Source organism: Chiloscyllium plagiosum, chromosome 3, assembly GCF_004010195.1.
Source record: "Chiloscyllium plagiosum isolate BGI_BamShark_2017 chromosome 3, ASM401019v2, whole genome shotgun sequence".
NCBI classification, from domain to species: Eukaryota; Metazoa; Chordata; class Chondrichthyes; order Orectolobiformes; family Hemiscylliidae; genus Chiloscyllium; species Chiloscyllium plagiosum.
Window position 1 is genome coordinate 76721074 of NC_057712.1, and position 19409 is coordinate 76740482.

The 19409-nt window shown below is 42.6% G+C and overlaps 1 protein-coding gene across 3 annotated transcripts in view; it reads right to left on the minus strand.

Annotated features, from left to right (window-relative positions):
• LOC122545806 (histone deacetylase 2) overlaps nt 1–19409 on the minus strand; it is a 94255-nt gene that overhangs the window by 13238 nt on the left and 61608 nt on the right. For all 3 annotated transcript variants that reach the window (XM_043684717.1, XM_043684722.1, XM_043684729.1), the window contains exons 10-12: nt 17500–17608; nt 8364–8494; nt 1588–1740 (exon numbers count right to left, since the gene is read on the minus strand). In XM_043684717.1, the coding sequence (XP_043540652.1) occupies nt 1588–1740; nt 8364–8494; nt 17500–17608 (393 nt within the window). The remainder of the gene's footprint in view (nt 1–1587; nt 1741–8363; nt 8495–17499; nt 17609–19409) is intronic.

Consider the following 19409-nt stretch of genomic DNA (forward strand, 5'->3'; position numbering starts at 1 on the left):
TTGTTGAAGTTGCGCGGGTATCCGTTTTTGGTGAATACCTTGTATAGGTGTTCCTCTTCTTTTTTTTTTGCAGTTCTGGTGTACTGCAGTGTGTTGTGGCCCTTTTGAATAGTGTCCTGATGCAGCTTCGTTTGTGTGTGTTGGGGTGGTTACTTTCATAGTTTAGGACTTGGTGTCTGTGTGTGGCTTTCCTGTATACCCTTGTAGTGAATTCTCCGTTCGGTGTTCTCTGTACCATCACATCTAGGAATGGGAGTTGGCTATCCTTTTCTTCTTCTCTCGTGAATCGGATTCCTGTGAGTGTGGCGTTGATGATCCGGTGGGTCTTCTCTATTCCCGTATTTTTAATGATATATAGGAATATATATTTTCCAGTTTCTTTCTTGATTTTGTTAAACAGAATATAGTTACTGCTGTTCCCTGTACCTTCTCAAACTATCACTTATAATATATGAAAGCACACTGCAAAATTTGCATTTATAATGGCAATACAGTCTTCCCAAGGTATTAATAAATACAACTTTATTAGACTTGCATGAAAATATTCTGATATTGCAAATCATTTGTGCGCCAATACCGTAAGTCATTTCAAAGTTAAGTAACATAATAAAAATCGAATAAATCCATTTCCAGTATAACCATTCTCCTGACCATCGCAACTAGTTTGGTCAAATCACTTCTAGAACATAGAACAGTATAGCACAGAACAGGCCCTTCAGCCCACGATGTTGTGCCGACCATTGATCCTCATGTAAGGTAAACCTAATGTACTAACCCTCAAATTTCTGTAACCATATGCATGTCCAGCAGTCTCTTAAATATCCCCAATGACCTCACTCGCACAACTGCTGCTAGCAACACATTCCATGCTCTCACAACTCTCTGCGAGCTCATGGAAAAAGTCTGAGCTATGAATATTAAAGTATCACTGAGCTCTTCTCAGAACTTGGAGCTTGCAAATTTTGTTTCTCACACAATTACATTATTGTAAATATACTATGCTTTTAGTTCAGCTCTCAAGGGCTGGATTTTACAGTGAGCAGTAAAGCAACAATCCACGTGACTGATTTTAGAAGAGTCGCCCACAAAGATCCAATGGTGTCTCAGATTGGATTTCTCCTTGGAAAGTCTCCAAGACAAAGGAATTTCAGTTGCAATGATGCCAGCAAGAGGGATAAGTAGCCAATCACTTTGTAATACTCACACAGACTGCAGACCAGCAATTTTAGAAGTCATTATTATCATTCACTCCTAATTTTAACTCACAGAATGGAATAGTTAATAACTGAAACTAGGAAGAAGTTAGAATATCACTGGATCATTTAAAAACCCAGTTACACTTTATTCACTAAGCTGTAACTTCAAGGGTTTTTTAACAGCAAGATTAAATGGTGTAGAAGTGGAGCTATTTGCCAATTCACGAATCACTTGGGCTTTGCATTTTAGCAGCATCTCCTCTGAAAGAGTGCAGTGTCTCTGATAGCAACGTCCATATTGTTCTGCAAATGTGGACTCTCAGAGCACCGGTAGAAAATACTAACAGTTATGATCATTGTCATTGCAAAATCTAGGCCATAGTGCACTTACCATGTGATCTTTCTTCCAGTTCCTTTTTTTCTTCTATTCGTGCTCGCTTGCTACTTTTCTTATGATTTACAATGTTTCGTCTACCTCCTTCGCCTTCATCTTCAGAATCTGAAAATTCTTCGTCACAGGCTATTCTTTTATCAGAAGCTCGAACTACAATAATACAAAAAAATCAGAAGTTTAAAATCCAATGTATTTATATTATTCATGGACATAAAGAAAGATAACCAGTCAGACTGACTTGAATTTATATGAGGAGTCTAGATTAGAGTGATGCTGAAAAAGCACAGCAGGTCAGGCAGCATCCGAGGAGGAGAATCGACGTTTCGAGCAAAAGCCCTTCATCAGTCCTCATTTTTGCCCTGAATTTATATGATGCCTTTCAGGATATCCCAAAGCACTTTGAAATAAATTTAAAGTGTAATCACCATTGCAATGTAGGAAATGCAACAGCCTACTTCACAGCAAGATTTCAAAACTAATACACAGAAAACTGTCAAACGTTTCGTTTGGAATAAATATTGTTCAGGCCAAAAGAAAGAACTCTACACTGTTCCTAAGAAAAACATATTACCATAATCTTATGTTTCTATTTGAACGGGTGAGCAGGGCCTTTATTTAATGTCTCACCCGAAAGACATCTTCTGAGGCCGCGTTCTCTCAGTATAACACTTCAGTGTGCAGGCCTACATTTTGCAATCAAGTCCTGAGAACACTCAGACTCAGAAGGAAGAATGCTACTACTAAGCTCTGCTAATTTGGAAGTACACAACCTTAGCGTCCTGCAAGCAAAGTTGTACAACAGTTAAATCTCAGTTTTCAAATAAATTTCTGCTGCTACAGCAAGTGCTTTTACAATGGAAATAAATCATATTGTTTTCTCTCAACCTGAAAATCAGAAAACCTAAAGCTAGAGGCATTTAAAGCTATTGTTTCAGATTATGGTATTGACTCATTAACTGCAGCAACCATGGGATAAAAATGGTTTCGGACTGTAGTACATCCTGACAGAATCTTCTTCTTATACTGTTGATTTTGTACCCCAGGCCACCTGCTGAACACGTCTGGTGACGTAGCAAGGACACATGCCCAAATATTTTGTCATACATCAATGATTTCTGATTCTGCCAGATATCTAGCCTGTCGATCTATAACCTACATGACCTCCTAAATCTCAAAAAAACTTGGTATTCTTCCAATTTTGATTGTTGTTCATCCCTAATTCAATCTATCCCATTTAGCAACCTTGATTCCAAGTTCTGCAATTTCCTTCTGTTATGAAGGTGTAGGTGAGTACTGTAGCTTTAAGAGAGACTGGAAGCTGACATGGACTTAGAGAGGCACAGAGTGTGCTGAAAGAATTTAAAATATAACATTTGATTGTGAAACCAATAGTGCAGATGAGTTGCCATGATGCAAAAACAAATTCAAATTCGGCTAATCAGTTTAAATTATGCCCCAGATACCAAAATCCAATAAAATTTGAATTTAGTATTTTGACAACATTAAAACAAACAAAATGATTCAATGTTTTGGTGTATAAAACCAACCATTTTGAACAGTTATGGGAGAACTGCCAAGAAAACCACGGTGGCTCAGTGGTTAGCACAGCTGCCTCACAGCACAAGGGTCCCACGTTCGATTCCAGCCTCAGGTGACTGTCTGTGTGGAGTTTGCACATTCTCCCTGTATCTGCGTGGGTTTCCTCCGGGTGCTCCTGTTTTCTCCCACAGTCCAAAGATGTGCAAGCCAGGTGAATTGGCCATGCTAAATTGCCCATGTGTTAGGTGCATTAGTCAGAGGGAAATAGGTCTGGGTAGGTTACTCTTCGGAGGGTCGGTGTGAACTTGTTGGGCCGAAGGGCCTGTTTCCACACTGTAGGGTATCCAATCTAAATTGTAGACTGCTAGCCGAATAGTTCTCTGAGAGGTACCTATTTATAAGAAAGACCTATGAAGCAGAATACTGAAGAAAAGACGACAGAGGAAGATAGAAAGAGAAGATTCGACAGCTGAAATTGAATTGTTTGTAAATCTTAATCAGAGTTTTTAATTTCACCAGTATTGTAGAGTGGGGAGGTAAAAAAATTGGTTTAAGAGAAAGGAGTTGTAAATAGTTAGTTTTAATATTCTCTGCTGGACTTAAAAAATAAAAGTCTTAATTTTTACTTTAAATAGTGACCTCTGGGATGGTTCTTTGCCTCTTGAAATTTAACAGATTACAGCATGAGGTGAGCTTCTGTGTATGTCAGGTTTAAATTAGCCTGTGTCATAACACTTCCGAAGGTTTCCCAACCTTTTTACCTCCAAAGGTGACTCTGCCTTTTCCACCTCTCTCTCGTCCTTTCAGGCCTTTCTTGATGGTTATCTGTTGTAGAATCATAGATTCCTTACAAGTGTTGAAACAGGTCCTTCGGCCCAACAAGTCCAATTGACCTTCCGAAGAGTATCCCAACCAAACACATTCCCCATTACTCTACATTTACCCCTGACTAATGCACCTAACCTCCATATCCTTGAACACTATGGGCAATTCAGCACGACCAATTCATCTAATCTACACATTTTTGGATTGTGGAAGGAAACTGTAACAACCGGAGGAAACCACGCAGACATGGGGAGAATGCGCAAACTCCACACAGACAGTCGCCAGAGGCTGGAATCAAACCTGGGTCCCTGGTGCTGTGAGGCAGCAGTACTAACCACTGACCAACCGTGTTGCCAAGATTGTTTAGTCAACACTTCTAATATCTACTCCTTGGGTTCATGGCAATACTTGTCTGTTTATATTTCCTTTTTTTTTTACATTAAAGTTCAACATTCTCAACCCAACAAACTTGGGACTGACTCAAGTTAAAACTTTACCCTTCCAGGGAATGCTGAGAAAGCAGATGTCGAGAAACAATTATGAACCAAACTTGCTGGATTCACATGGGGCACTGCTATACCATCACACCAGACCTCATCAAGTGCGCTACTATGCTTCAAGTAAATTACTGTCCACTTGTTTTGCAAAAGTAATCATATACACATCTTTCCGACAGTTGAATACAACAATTTGTACCAAAACTGGAGCTCTCTACTTAGCAAAATGCATTGTAGATGCTGGAAATTTGAAATAAGAATACAAATTGCTGATGAGACTCTGTAGGTCTGGCAGCATCTGTGGAGAGAGAAACAGAGTTAACATTTTGAGTATGATAGGACTCTGCTTCAGATCTGAAAGGGACAGTGATATGATGCTTTTTATGCTGTGGACAGAGGTAGGGGATAATTGAGTGGGACAGACTGAGGGTGATCAGACCAAAAGGCAAAGGGAGTCGTTATCAGAGAGAGATAGAAATGTAAAGTTAGTGTAAATGACAGATGTGAAAAGAAAATGGACCAATCTACTAATAGCACTCTGACACCCCTATCAAGAGCGTAAAAAGCACCATTATCCAGCTCTTTCAGTTCTAAAGTCATATCTGACTTGAAACATTAACTATTTCTCACATACAGATGCTGCCAGACCTGTTGAGTTTCACCAGCACTTACTGTTTTTATATTATTCCACTGATTTCCTGTCCTCACAAACATCACTCCCTCACATGTATGCTGACTGAAGTAAACCTGCAAGCTGACTGAACCAGCCCTCCTGTGCCTTACATATCACTCCACGATGACCTCTTCAAACCATTTCTACCTGTCTTCCATTTTGATGTGCAACCTTGGCATTATGACAGTATTAAAATGGAATAGATTTTTAACCAATCTAGCAACTCAAAATTTGACACCCATGAGGCATTGTGGTCCATCAGCAAGTGTGAAATTGTATTCAACCTGCATACAATCTGTAACCTCACAACTTTGCAATATCCCACATGCTACTAGTACTGTTGTTATGAAGGTGTAGAAGTCTATTGTACCTTTGAGAGTGAAGGACTTAGCAAGCTGGAGAATTTACAATGTAACATTGGTTCAGCAGCTAGCACTGGCCGAGTTGCTATGAATCAAAAACAAACTCGAATTTGGCCAATCAGTTTAAACTATACCTCAAAATACCAACCTCCAATCAAGTTTGAATTTAGTATATTGACAATTTTAAAACCAATGAAACAATCCGATACTTTGATGTATAAGATTGGGAAAAAGTGAATGTTGAGGGGAGAACTGCCAAGTCACGAGCACTGCTCAAAACACAGCTCTCCTAAAAAGGTACCTTTATCTATCAATGACATATGAAACAGAAATCCCTAAGAAGGAAAAAAGACAGAGGAAGATACAAAGATAACATTCAACAGCTGGCTGGTTTTGAAATTTGAATTTTTTTGGTAGATCTTAAATCTGGGGTTTTATCGGACCAGTATTATAGAAGGAAAAGTAACAGATAGGTTAGCAAAAGAAGTTGTAAATAGTTGTTAGTTAATATTCTATGTTAGACTTAAAGACTAAAGTTCTTAATTTTTTGTACTTTAAATAGTGACTTTTGGGATGGTCCTTGGCCTCGCTATTTTAACAGACTGCAGCGCGAGTTGAATCATTTCTGTATTGCAGGCTTCCATTATCGGGGGGGGGGGGGGGGGGGGCGAGAAGAACCCCAGGTTGTAAGACAGGGTTTCTCTAAACTATCTTTTACTTTCCCTTCGACTATACTGCTCTGATAAAACCACCGATTTTGGATGGACCAAAAAATTCAAATATCAAAACCAGCCAGATGTCGAATCTTCTTTTTGTATCTTCCTCTATCTTCATTTCTTCTTCCTACGGATTTCTATTTCACAGACCACTGATAGATAAAGGTACCTTTTTAAGAGAGCTGTGTTTTGGGCAGTGCTGGTGACTTGGCTGCTCTCCCCTCAACTGTTCAATTTTTCCTGATGTTATACATCAAAGCATCAGATTGTTTCATTAGTTTTTAATATTGTCAATATACTAAATTCAAACTTGATTGGAGGTTGATATTTTGGGGTATAATTTAAACTGATTGGCCAAATTCTAATTTTTTTTTGTCCCATAGCAACTCAGCTGGACCAAATGTTACATTATAAATTCTCCAACACTCTGTATGCTTGATAAGTCGTTCAATCTCTTAATGGTATAGTACACTTCTACACTTTCATAATACTGCCAAGTTGAAGGGCTACTTGTATGTGTAACAGTGCAAGCTGCATGGAAAAAGAAATAGCTAGGTAATTCCACAAAGCATAGTTCTGTCATAACCAGATGTAAATGAGGTAGATAATTAAACCATTTAACAGGGGAGGAGGCTCTACAAAGATTCCATTCTTTCATGATGGGCTGCCTAGCACATCAGTGCATAAGAAAAGGCAAAAGCATTTGCAACAATCTTCAGTCAGAAATGCTGAGTGAATGACCAGCTCAGCCTCCTCCTGATGTGCACCATCCAGGTGCTAGTCTTCAGACAATTCAATTTACACCATGTGGTATCAAGAAACTGAAGACATGAGATACAGCAACGGCTATGGGCTTTGACAAGTCCAGTGCTGAGGGAGCATTCAACCAAGTATAGCATCAAGAAGCATTAGAAAAATGGTTGGAGGCATACCAAACACAAAGGAAGACGGTTGTGTTCTGGAGGTCAATTATCTCAGTTCTAGTGCTTAAATGCAGAAGACTGTCAGGATGGTGACCTTGACCAAATCAGCTTCAGCTGTTCTCATCCTAAGGTCACAAATGGAGATTTACGCTGCTGATATATCTATTTTCAGAGCCACCCTGAACCCTTCAGATATCAAAGCAGCCCATACTCATATGCAGTAAGAACCGATACAATATTGAGCCTCGAGCTGGTTAGTGACAAGTAACATTCTGTATTTGCAAATGTGCTATGCATATGTCAGGTACCTCCAAGAGACAGAATCTAACCATCACCCTATGATGTTCAGTGGCACGACAATCCCTGAACTCCCAATATCAACATCCTGGGAGTGAACACTGACCAGCATCTTAATTAGACCAGCTATATAAATACTGTGGCTATAAAATCTGCCATAACACACCTTTTAACTCCCCAAAGTCTGTACACCATCTACTGGACACAAGTCGAGACTGTGGTAAAATGCTGTCCATTTGCCTGGATGGGAAAAGCTTCAACAACATTCAAAAAGCTTGACAACACCTAGGATGAAGCAGCCCACTTGACTGGTATCCCATGTACAACTTTAAACAATCATGCTCTTCACCATCAATGCACAAAGGCAGTAGTTTCTGCAATCTGCAATAAGCACTGCAGTTATTCACCAAGGCTCCTCTGACACCACCTTTTAAACCTGCAGCCTCTACTATCTAGGAGGACAAAGCCAGCAGATGCATGTAAATACTAAAATCTGAAAGTCCCTTTCCAATCCATGTATCATCCTGATTTGGAAGAGTATTTTCATTCATTCACTATTGATGAGTCAAAATCTTGGAATTCCACATTAGATTCGGCTTGCCTAAACCACATAAACTACAGCAGTTTAAGAAGGTGGCCCACCACCACCACCCCAAAGTAATCAGTGATGGACAACATATGCTGACCTAGTAAGTGACACCCACATCCCCTGAATAAAGGCAACAATGAAAATGCAAAGCAACCTGCTTGTGCAAGATCTACCGGTATCACCCTCTGGATAAAAGAATAGGAAACATAGGAAGTCACTTACAAGTTTCTTAAGAGTGGCACACTTTGGACTCGCAGAGAGAGAGTTATCTGTGGGTGTGAATTTGCTCAATACAGATACTTAAAGCTACTTAAAAGCTAATGTTCTAAAATATTGATATACTACCACTAACTTGAAATTCGTTTGTTAGGATCATCATCATCCTCTGCTCCACTGTTTTCTTGAATAGCATCCTCTGGAATAGGCTGCATCTGGACACCAGGTGCATGAGGTAGCATACGTAGATTTTCAAATAAACGGATTCTGCAATGAGATAAGACAAATTACACAAAAAATTTCTTTTCAAGTACAATTATACAATTTTATCTTGAACAGGAAACACTTCCATCTAAAATTAACGTGTCATTTTAGCAAACTAAATTGAAACTCAATTTTCTTTCTAAACCAAGAACTAAAAGGATTTGATGCATGTCAAAAATGCTTATCCCAATCTATAAAGATGACTTGCAAATTGCTGTAATATGCAAGAAAAGGATAATATGATGAGCTTCCAATGATAGAAATCTGATTTTCGTTTCCATTGATTTCAGTGGAAATGAAAATCAATGGTATCCATAACACCAATATTGTTCTGTTATGCTTGGTTAAAGTGTCCTTCACCTTGCAAGGTGCATGCTAAATGACTTGAGACCAGGACTTACAAATCTTGAATGATAGACATTTACATTTATTTAAAGATATATATGGTTACCACATTGCCATATTCATTTATGAAACCAACAACTCCTGCATATCCCCAAACTCATATTTCCTCCTAAAACATTTAGAACATAGAACAGTACAGTACAGCACAGCCCAATCATGTATGCACAACCATGATGGAGCAAGTGAGGACTGTAGATGCTAGAGATTAGAGTTTGAGAGTGTGGTCCTTGAAAAGCACAGATCAGACAGCACCTGAGAAGCAGGAGAATTGACGCTTCAGGCATAAGCTCTTCATCCAAAGTGAGCCTTGTGAGCCGGGTTTGGGGGGGGGAGGGAGTAGCTGAGAAATAAATGGGAAGGGGGTGGTGCTGGGGGTAAGGTAGCTGAGAATGCAATAGGTAGATGAAGCTGGGGGAGAAAGCAATAGGTCGGAGAGGAGAGTGGAGCTGATAGGTGGGAAAGACGGTGGACAGGTCAAGAGGGTAGTGCTGAGTTAGAGACTTGGGACTAGGATAAGGTGGGGGAGGGAAAAATAAGGAAACTGGTGAAATCCACATTAGTCCTGTGTGGTTGCAGGGTCCCAACGCAGAAGATGAGGTGTTCTTCATCCAGGCGTTGGGTGGTTCGGGTTTGGTGATGCAGGATGCCCAGGACCTGCATGTCTTTGGTGGAGTGGGAGGGTGAGCTGAAATGTTCAGCCATGGGACGGTGGGGTTGGTTGGTGCGGGTGTCCCAGAGATGTTCTCGGAAACGATCTGGAAGTTGGCGCCCTGTCTCCTCAATGTAGAGGAGATCACATCAAGTAGATGACATCGGGTAAGTTTCTGTCCAATGTGGAAGGAGCCTTTGGGAACTTGGACGGAGATGAGGGGGTAGGTGTGGGCGCAGGTTTTGCACTTATTGCGGTGGCAGGCGAAGATGCTGGGAGTGGAGTGAGGGCTGGTGAAGGGCTTGAGTCTGACAAGGGAGTCGGGGAGTGAATGGTCTCTCCGGAACGCTGATAGGGGTGGGGAGGGTTATATATCCCTCATGGTGGGGCTTTGAAGGAGGAGGCCATCTGGGATTTTCTATGGTGGAATTGGTCATCCTGGGAACACATGCAGCAGAGGCGAAGGAATTGAGAATAAGGAATGGTGTTTTTACAGGAGGCAGGGTGGGACGAGGTGTAGTTCAGGTAGCTGTGGGAGTCCGTATGTTTGTAGTAGATGCCCGTGGTTAGTCGGTCGCCAGAGATGGAGAGGGAGAGGTCCAGGAAGGGAGGGAGGTGTCCAATCTGGTTCAGGTGAAAGGTGTTAGTGAAGTTGATGAACTGTCCCACGGGGAGGTTGATGAACAGTTCATCAACTTCACTAACACCTTTCACCCTGACCTCAAATTCACCTCATTTTTTCAGCAGCACTTGGAGTGGGAGGAGTGACAGTGAGGAGCAGAGGCCCAACAGTAAAGTAACTTTAAAGTATAAAAACTTACCTTGGCGGAGCGACCACTAAGCAGGAACGGACACGGGACTGCTAGGTAAGTGAGGTTTTTGAAGAAGCAGCAGAGGGAGAGGCCATAGCAAGGCACAGAGGACTGCTGGGTATATATCTGGGCAGCAGCTGAATCCTGAGACACTACATGTGCCGTGTCTCCCACCCACCGTCCTCCTCTAACCAAAGAAAAAGGACTCTCATGGTGTTTCAATTGGTATTTCTTGTGTATCGTGTGATTGATTAAAAGTTTACTATTAGTTGGTTAGTTGAATAAGACCATAGAGAAATACTAGAAATTATTTAACTCATAAATGTGTATAAATTAATTAAATAAGCAGAGGTGGCTGGACAGGTGATGTGCTGTAGCTGTATGATGTGGGAGCTGGCTGATCCCATTGTGAACGGCAGTGACCACATCTGCAGCAAGTGTAGGTTGCTGGAAGAACTCTGGATCAGAATTGATGATCTGGAATCTGAGTTTCAAACACTGCGGCACATTTAGGAGGGGGAGAGTTACCTGGACACTTGGTTTCAAGAGGCAGTCACACCCGGTATATTAAGTAATTCAAATTCAGTTAGTGACCAGGGACAACAGTGTGCGACTGCAAATGAGGAAGGTAGGTGGATTCTGAATTCAGGAGTGGAGCAGCCTCAGCCCTTGACTTTGTCCAACAGGTATGAGATTTTTGCTCCCTGTACAGATGAGGGAAAGGGCTGTGGACAGGAAGAGCCAGCTGACCAGGGCACCATGGTGCAGAAGGTCATTCAAGAGGGGTGAGCTAAAAGACAAGTAGTTGTTAAAGGGGATTCTATAATTAGGGGGAGAGATAGTATCGTTTGCGAGCCGGATCGGGAGTCTTGCATGGTGTGTTGCCTGCCCAGTGCCAGGGTGCAGGACATGTCAGACCGGCTTGAAAGGATATTGGAGCAGGAGGGAGAATATCCCGTTGTTGTGGTCCACATTGGCACTAACAGCAAGGCTAGGAAGGAGGACCTGTTTGGCGAGTATCAAGCACTAGGAAGGAAATTAAAGAACAGATCCTCGAGAGTCATAATCTCTGGATTATTGCCTGAGCCACGTGCTAATTGGCATAGGGGTAAAAAATTAGGGAAGTAAACATGTGGCTAAGAGATTGGTGTGGGAAAAAGGGACTCCATTTCATGGGACATTGGCATCAGATTTGGAATGGGGATGATCTGTACCGATGGGACATTCTTCCCCTGAACCGATCTGGAACCAGTGTTCTGACAAAAGGATAAATACGGTGGTCACTAGAACTTTAAACTTGTGAGTCGGGGGGGTGGGGGAGGGGGGAAGGGAAGGGAAAGCAACAGGATTATGGAGTTAAGTAGAAAGATAAGCAGCAGGTTAGCATGTGTGCAAGATTTAAGCTCAAGGCAGGCTAGGAATGAAACAAAAAGGAAAGATAACTTAGGACATATTATTAGAGATGATAGAAATCATGAGGCTAAGAAAATTAGCATTAAGGCGCTTTACCTGAACGCTCGTAGTATTCATAACAAAGTAGATGAATTAACAGCACAAATCATCATGAATGATTATGATGTAGTAGGCATCACACAGATGTGATTGCAGGGGGTTCAGGACTGGCAGTTAAACATCCAAGGATTTACAATTTATCAAAAAGCTAGGGGGGTGGGCAGAGGGGGCGGGTTTGCCCTGTTAGTTAAGAATGAAATTAAATCTATGGCACTGAATGACATTGGGTCAAATGATGTGGAGTCTGCATGGGTGGAGTTGAGGGACCACAAAGGCAAAAAAAAATTAATGGGAGTTATGTACAGACCTCTCAGCAGTGGACAAGACCAGTGGTGCAAGAAGTACCAGGAAATAGATTGGGCATGTCAGAAAGGCAAGGCCACAGTGATCATGGGAAACCTCAACATACAAATGGACTGGGTGAATAATGTTGCCGGTGGATCCAAAGAAGGGGAATTCATGGAATGCTTACAGGATGGCTTTTTGGAATAGCTTGTGATGGAGCCCGCAAGGGAGCAGGCTATTCTGGATTTATTGCTATGTAATGAGCCAGACTTTATAAAATATCTTAAAGTAAGGGAACACTTAGGAGGCAGCGATCATAATATGGTAGAGTTCAGTCTGCAGTTTGAAACAGAGAAGTCAAAATCAAATGTAATGGTGTTACAGTTAAATAAAGGCAATTACAGGAGCATGAGACAGGAGGAACTGATGAAAATTGACCGGAAGCAGAGCCTAGTGGGGAAGACAGTGGCAGGAGTTTCTGGGTGTAATTGAGGACACAGTACAGAGATACATTCCCAAGAAAAGAAAGATTACCGGGGTGGGGAATGGGAATTAGACAAGCATGGCTGACCAAGGAAGTCAGGAAATATATCAAAGAAAAAGAGAGAGCCGATAGAATGGCCAAGAACACTGGGAAATCAGAAGATTGGGAAGACTATAAAAATAAACAGAGGATAACAAAGAGAGAAATAAGGAAGAAGAGGATCAAATATGAAGGTAAGCTAGCCAGTAATATTAGAAATGATAGTAAAATTTTCTTTCAATACATAAGAAACAAACAAGAGGCAAAAGTAGAAATTGGGCCACTCCAAATTGATGCAGGAAGGCTAGTGATAGGAGTGATGGGAGACAAGGAAATAGCTGAAGAACTTCATAAGTACTTTGTGTCAGTCTTCACAGTGGAAGACATGAGTAATATCCCAACAATTAAGGAGAGTCAGGGGCAGAGTTGAGTTTGGTAGCCATTACAAGAGAGAAAGTGCTAGAAAAGCTAAAAAGGTCTAAAAACTGATAAATCGCCTGGCCCCGATGGGCTACATCCTCGAGTTCTGAGGGAGTTGGTTAAAGAAATAGTGGAGGCGTTGGTTGTGATCTTTTAAAAATTACTGGAGTCAGGGAAAGTCCCAGATGATTGGAAAGTCGCTGTTGCAACCTCCTTGTTCAAGGAAGGATCAAGACAAAAGATGGAAAATTATTGGCCGATTAGCCTAACCTCGGTTGTAGGTAAAATTCTAGAATCCACCGTTAAGGATAAGGTTTCTAAATTCTTGGAAGTGCAAGGTCAGATTAGAACAAATCACCATGGATTTAGTAAGGAGAGGTTGTGCCTGACAAACCTGTTAGAATTCTTTGAAGAGGTAACAAGTAGGTTAGACCAGGGAAACGCAGTGGATGTTATCTACCTAGACTTCCAAAAGACCTTTGATAAGGTACCTCACGGGAGGCTGCTAAGTAAGGTGAGGGCCCATGGTGTTTGAGGTGAACGACTGGCATGGGTTGAGAATTGGCTGTCTGACAGAAGGCAGAGAGTTGGGGTAAAAGGTTCTTTTTCAGAATGGCATCTAGTGACAAGTGGTGTCTTGCAGGGTTCAGTGTTGGGTCCGCAGCTGTTCACTTCATATATTAATGATCTGGATGAAGGGACTGTTGGCTTTCTGGCGAAGTTCGCCAATGATATGAAGTTAGGCGGACACGCAGGTAGTTCTGAGTAGGTGGGGAGGCTGCAGAAAGATTTAGACAGTTTAGGAGAGTGGTTCTGGAAATGGCTGATGAAATTCAACGTGAGCAAATGCACTTGGAAAAAATGAATACATGCCTAGACTATTTTCTAAACAGTCAGAAAATTCATAAAGCCAAAGTACAAAGGGATCTGGGAGTGCTAGTCCAGGATTCTCTCAAGGCTGACTTGCAGGTTGAGTCAGTGATTAAGAAAGCAAATGTAATGTTGTCATTTATCTCAAGACGGTTAGAATATAAAAGCAGCGATGTGCTACTAAGACTTTATACAGCTTTAGTTTGGCCCCATTTAGAATACTGTGTCCAATTTTGGGCCCCACACCTCAGGAAGGACATACTGGCACTAGAGCATGTCCAGCAGAGATTCACATGGATAAGCCCTGCAATAGTAGGATGAACAGCTGAGGATCCTGGGATTGTATCCATTTGAGTTTAGAAGGTTGAGGGGAGATCTAATAGAAACTTACAAGATAATGCACACCTTAGAAAGGGTGGACGCTGGGTATGTGTTTCCGTTAGGCAGGGAGACTAGGACCCGTGGGTACAGCCTTAGAATTAGAGTGGGTCAATTTAGAACAGAAATGAGGAGACATTTCTTCAGCTAGAGAGTGGTGGGCCTGTGGAATTCATTGCCATGGAGCGCAGTGGAAGCAGGGACGTTAAATGTCTTCAAGGCAGAGATTGATAAATTTTTGATCTCGCAAGGAATAAGGGCTACGGGGAGAGTGCAGGTAAGTGGAGTTGAAATGTCCATTAGCCATGATTGAATGGCAGAGTGGACTCGATGGGCCAAATGGCTTTACTTCCACTCTTACGTCTTGTGGTCTAATTCCACCAGAGAAAATCCCAAATGGCTTTCTTCTTCAAAGACCACAATTTCCCCTCACATGTGGCCTACAATATCCTCCAGCGTATTTCCTCCACTTCCTGTACCTCCACTCTTGAAGCCCACCTCTCCCAATGCAACAAGGACAGAACCCCACCAACCTTCAATTACATCCTATCATCCTCTGCCACTTACGCCACCTACAAACAGACCCCACCACTAGGGATATATTTCCCTTCCCACCCCTATCAGCATTCCGGAGAGACTATTCCCTCCACGAATCTCTTGTCAGATCCATGCCTTTGCACCAACCCTCACCCCCCTCCCAGCACCTCCCCCTGCCACCACAGTAAATGCAAAACCTGTGCCCACACCTCAGCCCTCACCTCTGTCCAAATCCCCTAGGAATCCTTCCACATTTGACAGAAATTTACCTGTACCTCCACAAATGTCGTCTACTATATCCATTGCACCCGAAGTGGTCTCCTCTACTCCAGGAGACAGGACGCCAACTTGCCGATTGTTCCAGTGAACATCTCTGGGACACCCGCACCAACCAACCCCACTGCCCTGTGACTGAACACTTCAACTCCCCCTCCCACTCCACCAAGGACATGCAGGGTCCTGGGCCTCCTCCACTGCCAAATCCGAACCACCCGACACCTGGAGAAAGAATGCCTCATCTACTATCTTGGGACCCTGCAACCACACGGGATTAATGTGGATTTTACCAGTTTCCTCATTTCCCCTCTCTCCACCTTAGCCCAGTCCCAAGCCTCCAATTCAGCACCACCCTCTTGACCTGTCCATCATCTTTCCCATCTATCCGCTCCACCCTCCTCTCCAACCTATCACTTCTCCCCCACCTCTCTCATTTATTTCTCAGCACCCCCGGCCCACAAGGCTCATTCCTGATAAAGGGCTTGTGCCCAAAACTTCTATTCTCCTGCTCCTCGGATGGTGCCTGATCCGCTGTGCTTTTCCAGTGCCATACTCTACTCTGCGCAACCATGATGTCCACCTGGCTGCACATAGGCAGGGAATAGGGGGACATGGACTATGTGTCTATCTAAATGTGTATTTACCACCTCCCCGGCAGAGCATTTCAATCAAGTATCATCTTCCGTTTAAAAGAACTTGCTTCACACATTTCCTTTAAATTTACCCCCTCTCACTTTAAACCTATGTCACCTAGTATCTGACCTTTACAGCCTGAAAAAAAAAAGACTCTAATTATCCACCCTCTCTATGCCACTCATACCTTTATTTACTTCTATCAGGTTGCTCCTCAATCTCCTACAATCTAATGATAATGAACCTTTTCATATAGCTAATATACTGCAATCCAGGCAACATATTGGTAATCTATTTTGCACCCTCTCTGATGCCTCCACATCTTTCCTATAGTGTGGCAACCAAAACTGCATACAATACTCCAAATGTGGCTTGACTGAAGTTTTGCATAGCTGCAACATGACATGCCAACTTTTATAATTCTTTACCATCTTATCCATTTTGCAATGCCATATGACTCAATCGGGTACTGACTGCCTTTAAACAAGGGACACTTGACAGCATACAAGAATCCTGCACTATTTTGCCAGTTTTGCACCCGACACGGTGAGCCCACCGCCAGCCACTTAAAGGTCTCAATTGGTAAAAAGATGGGAAGACAGTCCATGGTCCTTTCTGTCACAGACTTAAATTGGGCGGAGGCAGGAAGATGGCAGGGTGTTCACCAACCACATTCTGATCTGACTAATTGTCCATCTGCTTTCAAATACCACAGAAAATGGTACCATAATCCACCCAGAGTGTTTTGGAAGGTTGAGATCCCAGACACTTAGCAGGGATTGTCTGTTAAGGGTTCATCATTCACTTTGAAACCAGATATGAAAAAAGTATACGAACACTGGCAAGTCCAACTGATTTAAAAAAAAAAGAGAGGGCGCACGGTAACTTTCATCAAATTTGTACTGTCCAACTACATTGCAACATGTAGTGTGACCCAAATCGATTGCAGTGGTTGAAGAAGGCAGCTTACCAGCTCCTTGTCAAAGGACAACTACAGCTGAGCAATAAATGCTGAACCAGTCAGCAATGCCCACATCCATGAAGTAATTTTATAAAATCCATTTGTTCAAATTGGACAATATAGGGATGCAAGCTGTTCAGGCCACTTACCTAAACTACCAAGACCATTTTATTTAAAATATAACACAGAAATATCGAAGATAAAAAAGCACTTTTAGATATGTATTCTTTGTCAAAGATCAACTTTCTCCCATTTTAGTGAATACTTTAACAAAATATCTTCCTATAATTGATAGGGAATTTAACAACAGTATTTTACAGTCTTAAGTGCTGAAATATGAATTAGAACAATACTCATCAGACTTGGAGTCTCAACATATATTGCAATGATGGAAGGGCAACAGTTGACAGAATCCAAACAAAACACTTAGCACAAACTCCCACTCAATCTGTAAAATCATTGCTGCGTAAAATACAAAGGAAACAGGATTAAACTGCAAGCTCATAAGAACAGTATCTTACCTAGTGCATGATGTAACCTGTATATGTCCTTGCTTACTTTGATCTACCTGGAGTGCTTGCAAACAAAGCTTTTCGCACTACTTAGGTACACGTGACAATAAATCAAATTAGTCAATAACCATAAGGCTTTACACCCAAAGGAGAAGCTACATACAATTGCTTGAACTGGGTCAGGAATCACAATAAGTACTTACTTATGACTGATAAATAAATTTACAGTACTTACTTAATCTTTTCCATGTATTCCAGTGTGTTCTGATTTGTCATATTGGAAGGACTGATGTGCAATTTAAAGTCTGGTCCGAAATATTCAAAGTAGTCATTGTATGGTAACTCTAAGTTCATAAAATAAGTAGTGTTAATATCAAAGCATTTTCAAAATAACAGTGCTAGTCCATCCTATTTTTACATATATAGCTTATCAAGAGAGAGAGAACACTCAAACTAAAGACTAAAGATTAAACAGGTTGACCAGGCAACACACCAACCTCTTACTACTTGCCATTAGGCAAGAAGGTCACTTAACAATTCACAAAATAATCAAAAGATACTTCATTATAGGTTATGATGAAAAAGTGGAACTTCATGCTTTATGGAGTGATTGGTCCATTTCAAGGATGAAATTTAAATAAATGAAGGAGAAAGAAATAGTGGGATATGTGAAAAGGGTGAGGTGCATTAGATAAAATGAGAAAATATTTGTGAAGCATAAGTACAGGCAGAGATCGATTAGGGAAAAATATTCTGTCCTATATTATACATTCAATACAATTGCGGTAGCCTAGTCAGATACAACTGCAATTTTCTTTCACAAGAACTTAAACATGCAACAAAAGTTTCAAGATCGCGCCGGCACAGTAGGTAGTATTCAGACTCGTAGAAGCCCTTCAGCTCCAGGCCGGTGCCATCATTTTCTCTGTACCTTTCATCTTTTTCCTTCTTCATCTTTGAGGCCATAGCTGCGTAGGCAGGGCAGTGGCTGCTGCACCTCAGCAGCACAGATCGGGAGTCCAGGAGGTGGTGGCGGTGCTTGGGGCCTGGACTCCCAAAGGCAGCGGTGGGCCCAGAGCTGCATTCTGAACAGTGGCAGTGCCTGGGGTGAGTAACCCTGGCAGTGGTAGCCCTGGAGCCTAGAATCTCAGTGGTGGTGGTGGTGGTGCCTGGACTCCCGATGTGGAGGGGCCGGTGTTGGACTGGGGAAGACAAAGTCAAAAATCGCACAAGACCAGGTTATAGTCCAGGTTTATTTGGAAGCAATAGCTTTCAGAGTGCTGCTCCTTCGTCAAGTAGCTGTGGAGCAGGACCTTAAGAGGCATAATTTACAGCAAAAGATGGCAGTGTCATGCAATTGAAATAATATATGGAACACGACTAGATTGCTGTTAAGTCTTTCATCTTTTAGAACAGGTTTCAGGTTTTGCTTCATTAATATGTAAATGCCAGAACTTCAAGTCACATTCTCAAGTTAATGTAAGGTCTTATAAAAGAAGGTGACATCTCAGCTCAGACAATGCATTGAAGGTGTGAGGTTAGAGACTGTCTGTAGCCCAATCTTGAGTCAGAATGGCTGTGCTTCCAAAAAATTTTATAAAATGTTATATGGATTGACTGTCTGCAGATTGTGAGCTTTTTGAGCAAAATATACTGTATCTGCAAATGCAAATTCACCCCATGGGGTGGGGGTGGGGGGGGGGGGAGAGAAGAGAGAGAGCGCGCGCGAGCGGAGAGAGAGAGAGCGCGCGAGCGGAGAGAGAGAGAGCGCGCGAGCGGAGAGAGAGAGAGCGCGCGAGCGGAGAGAGAGAGAGCGCGCGAGCGGAGAGAGAGAGAGCGCGCGAGCGGAGAGAGAGAGAGCGCGCGAGCGGAGAGAGAGAGAGCGCGCGAGCGGAGAGAGAGAGAGCGCGCGAGCGGAGAGAGAGAGAGCGCGCGAGCGGAGAGAGAGAGAGCGCGCGAGCGGAGAGAGAGAGAGCGCGCGAGCGGAGAGAGAGAGAGCGCGCGAGCGGAGAGAGAGAGAGCGCGCGAGCGGAGAGAGAGAGAGCGCGCGAGCGGAGAGAGAGAGAGCGCGCGAGCGGAGAGAGAGAGAGCGCGCGAGCGGAGAGAGAGAGAGCGCGCGAGCGGAGAGAGAGAGAGCGCGCGAGC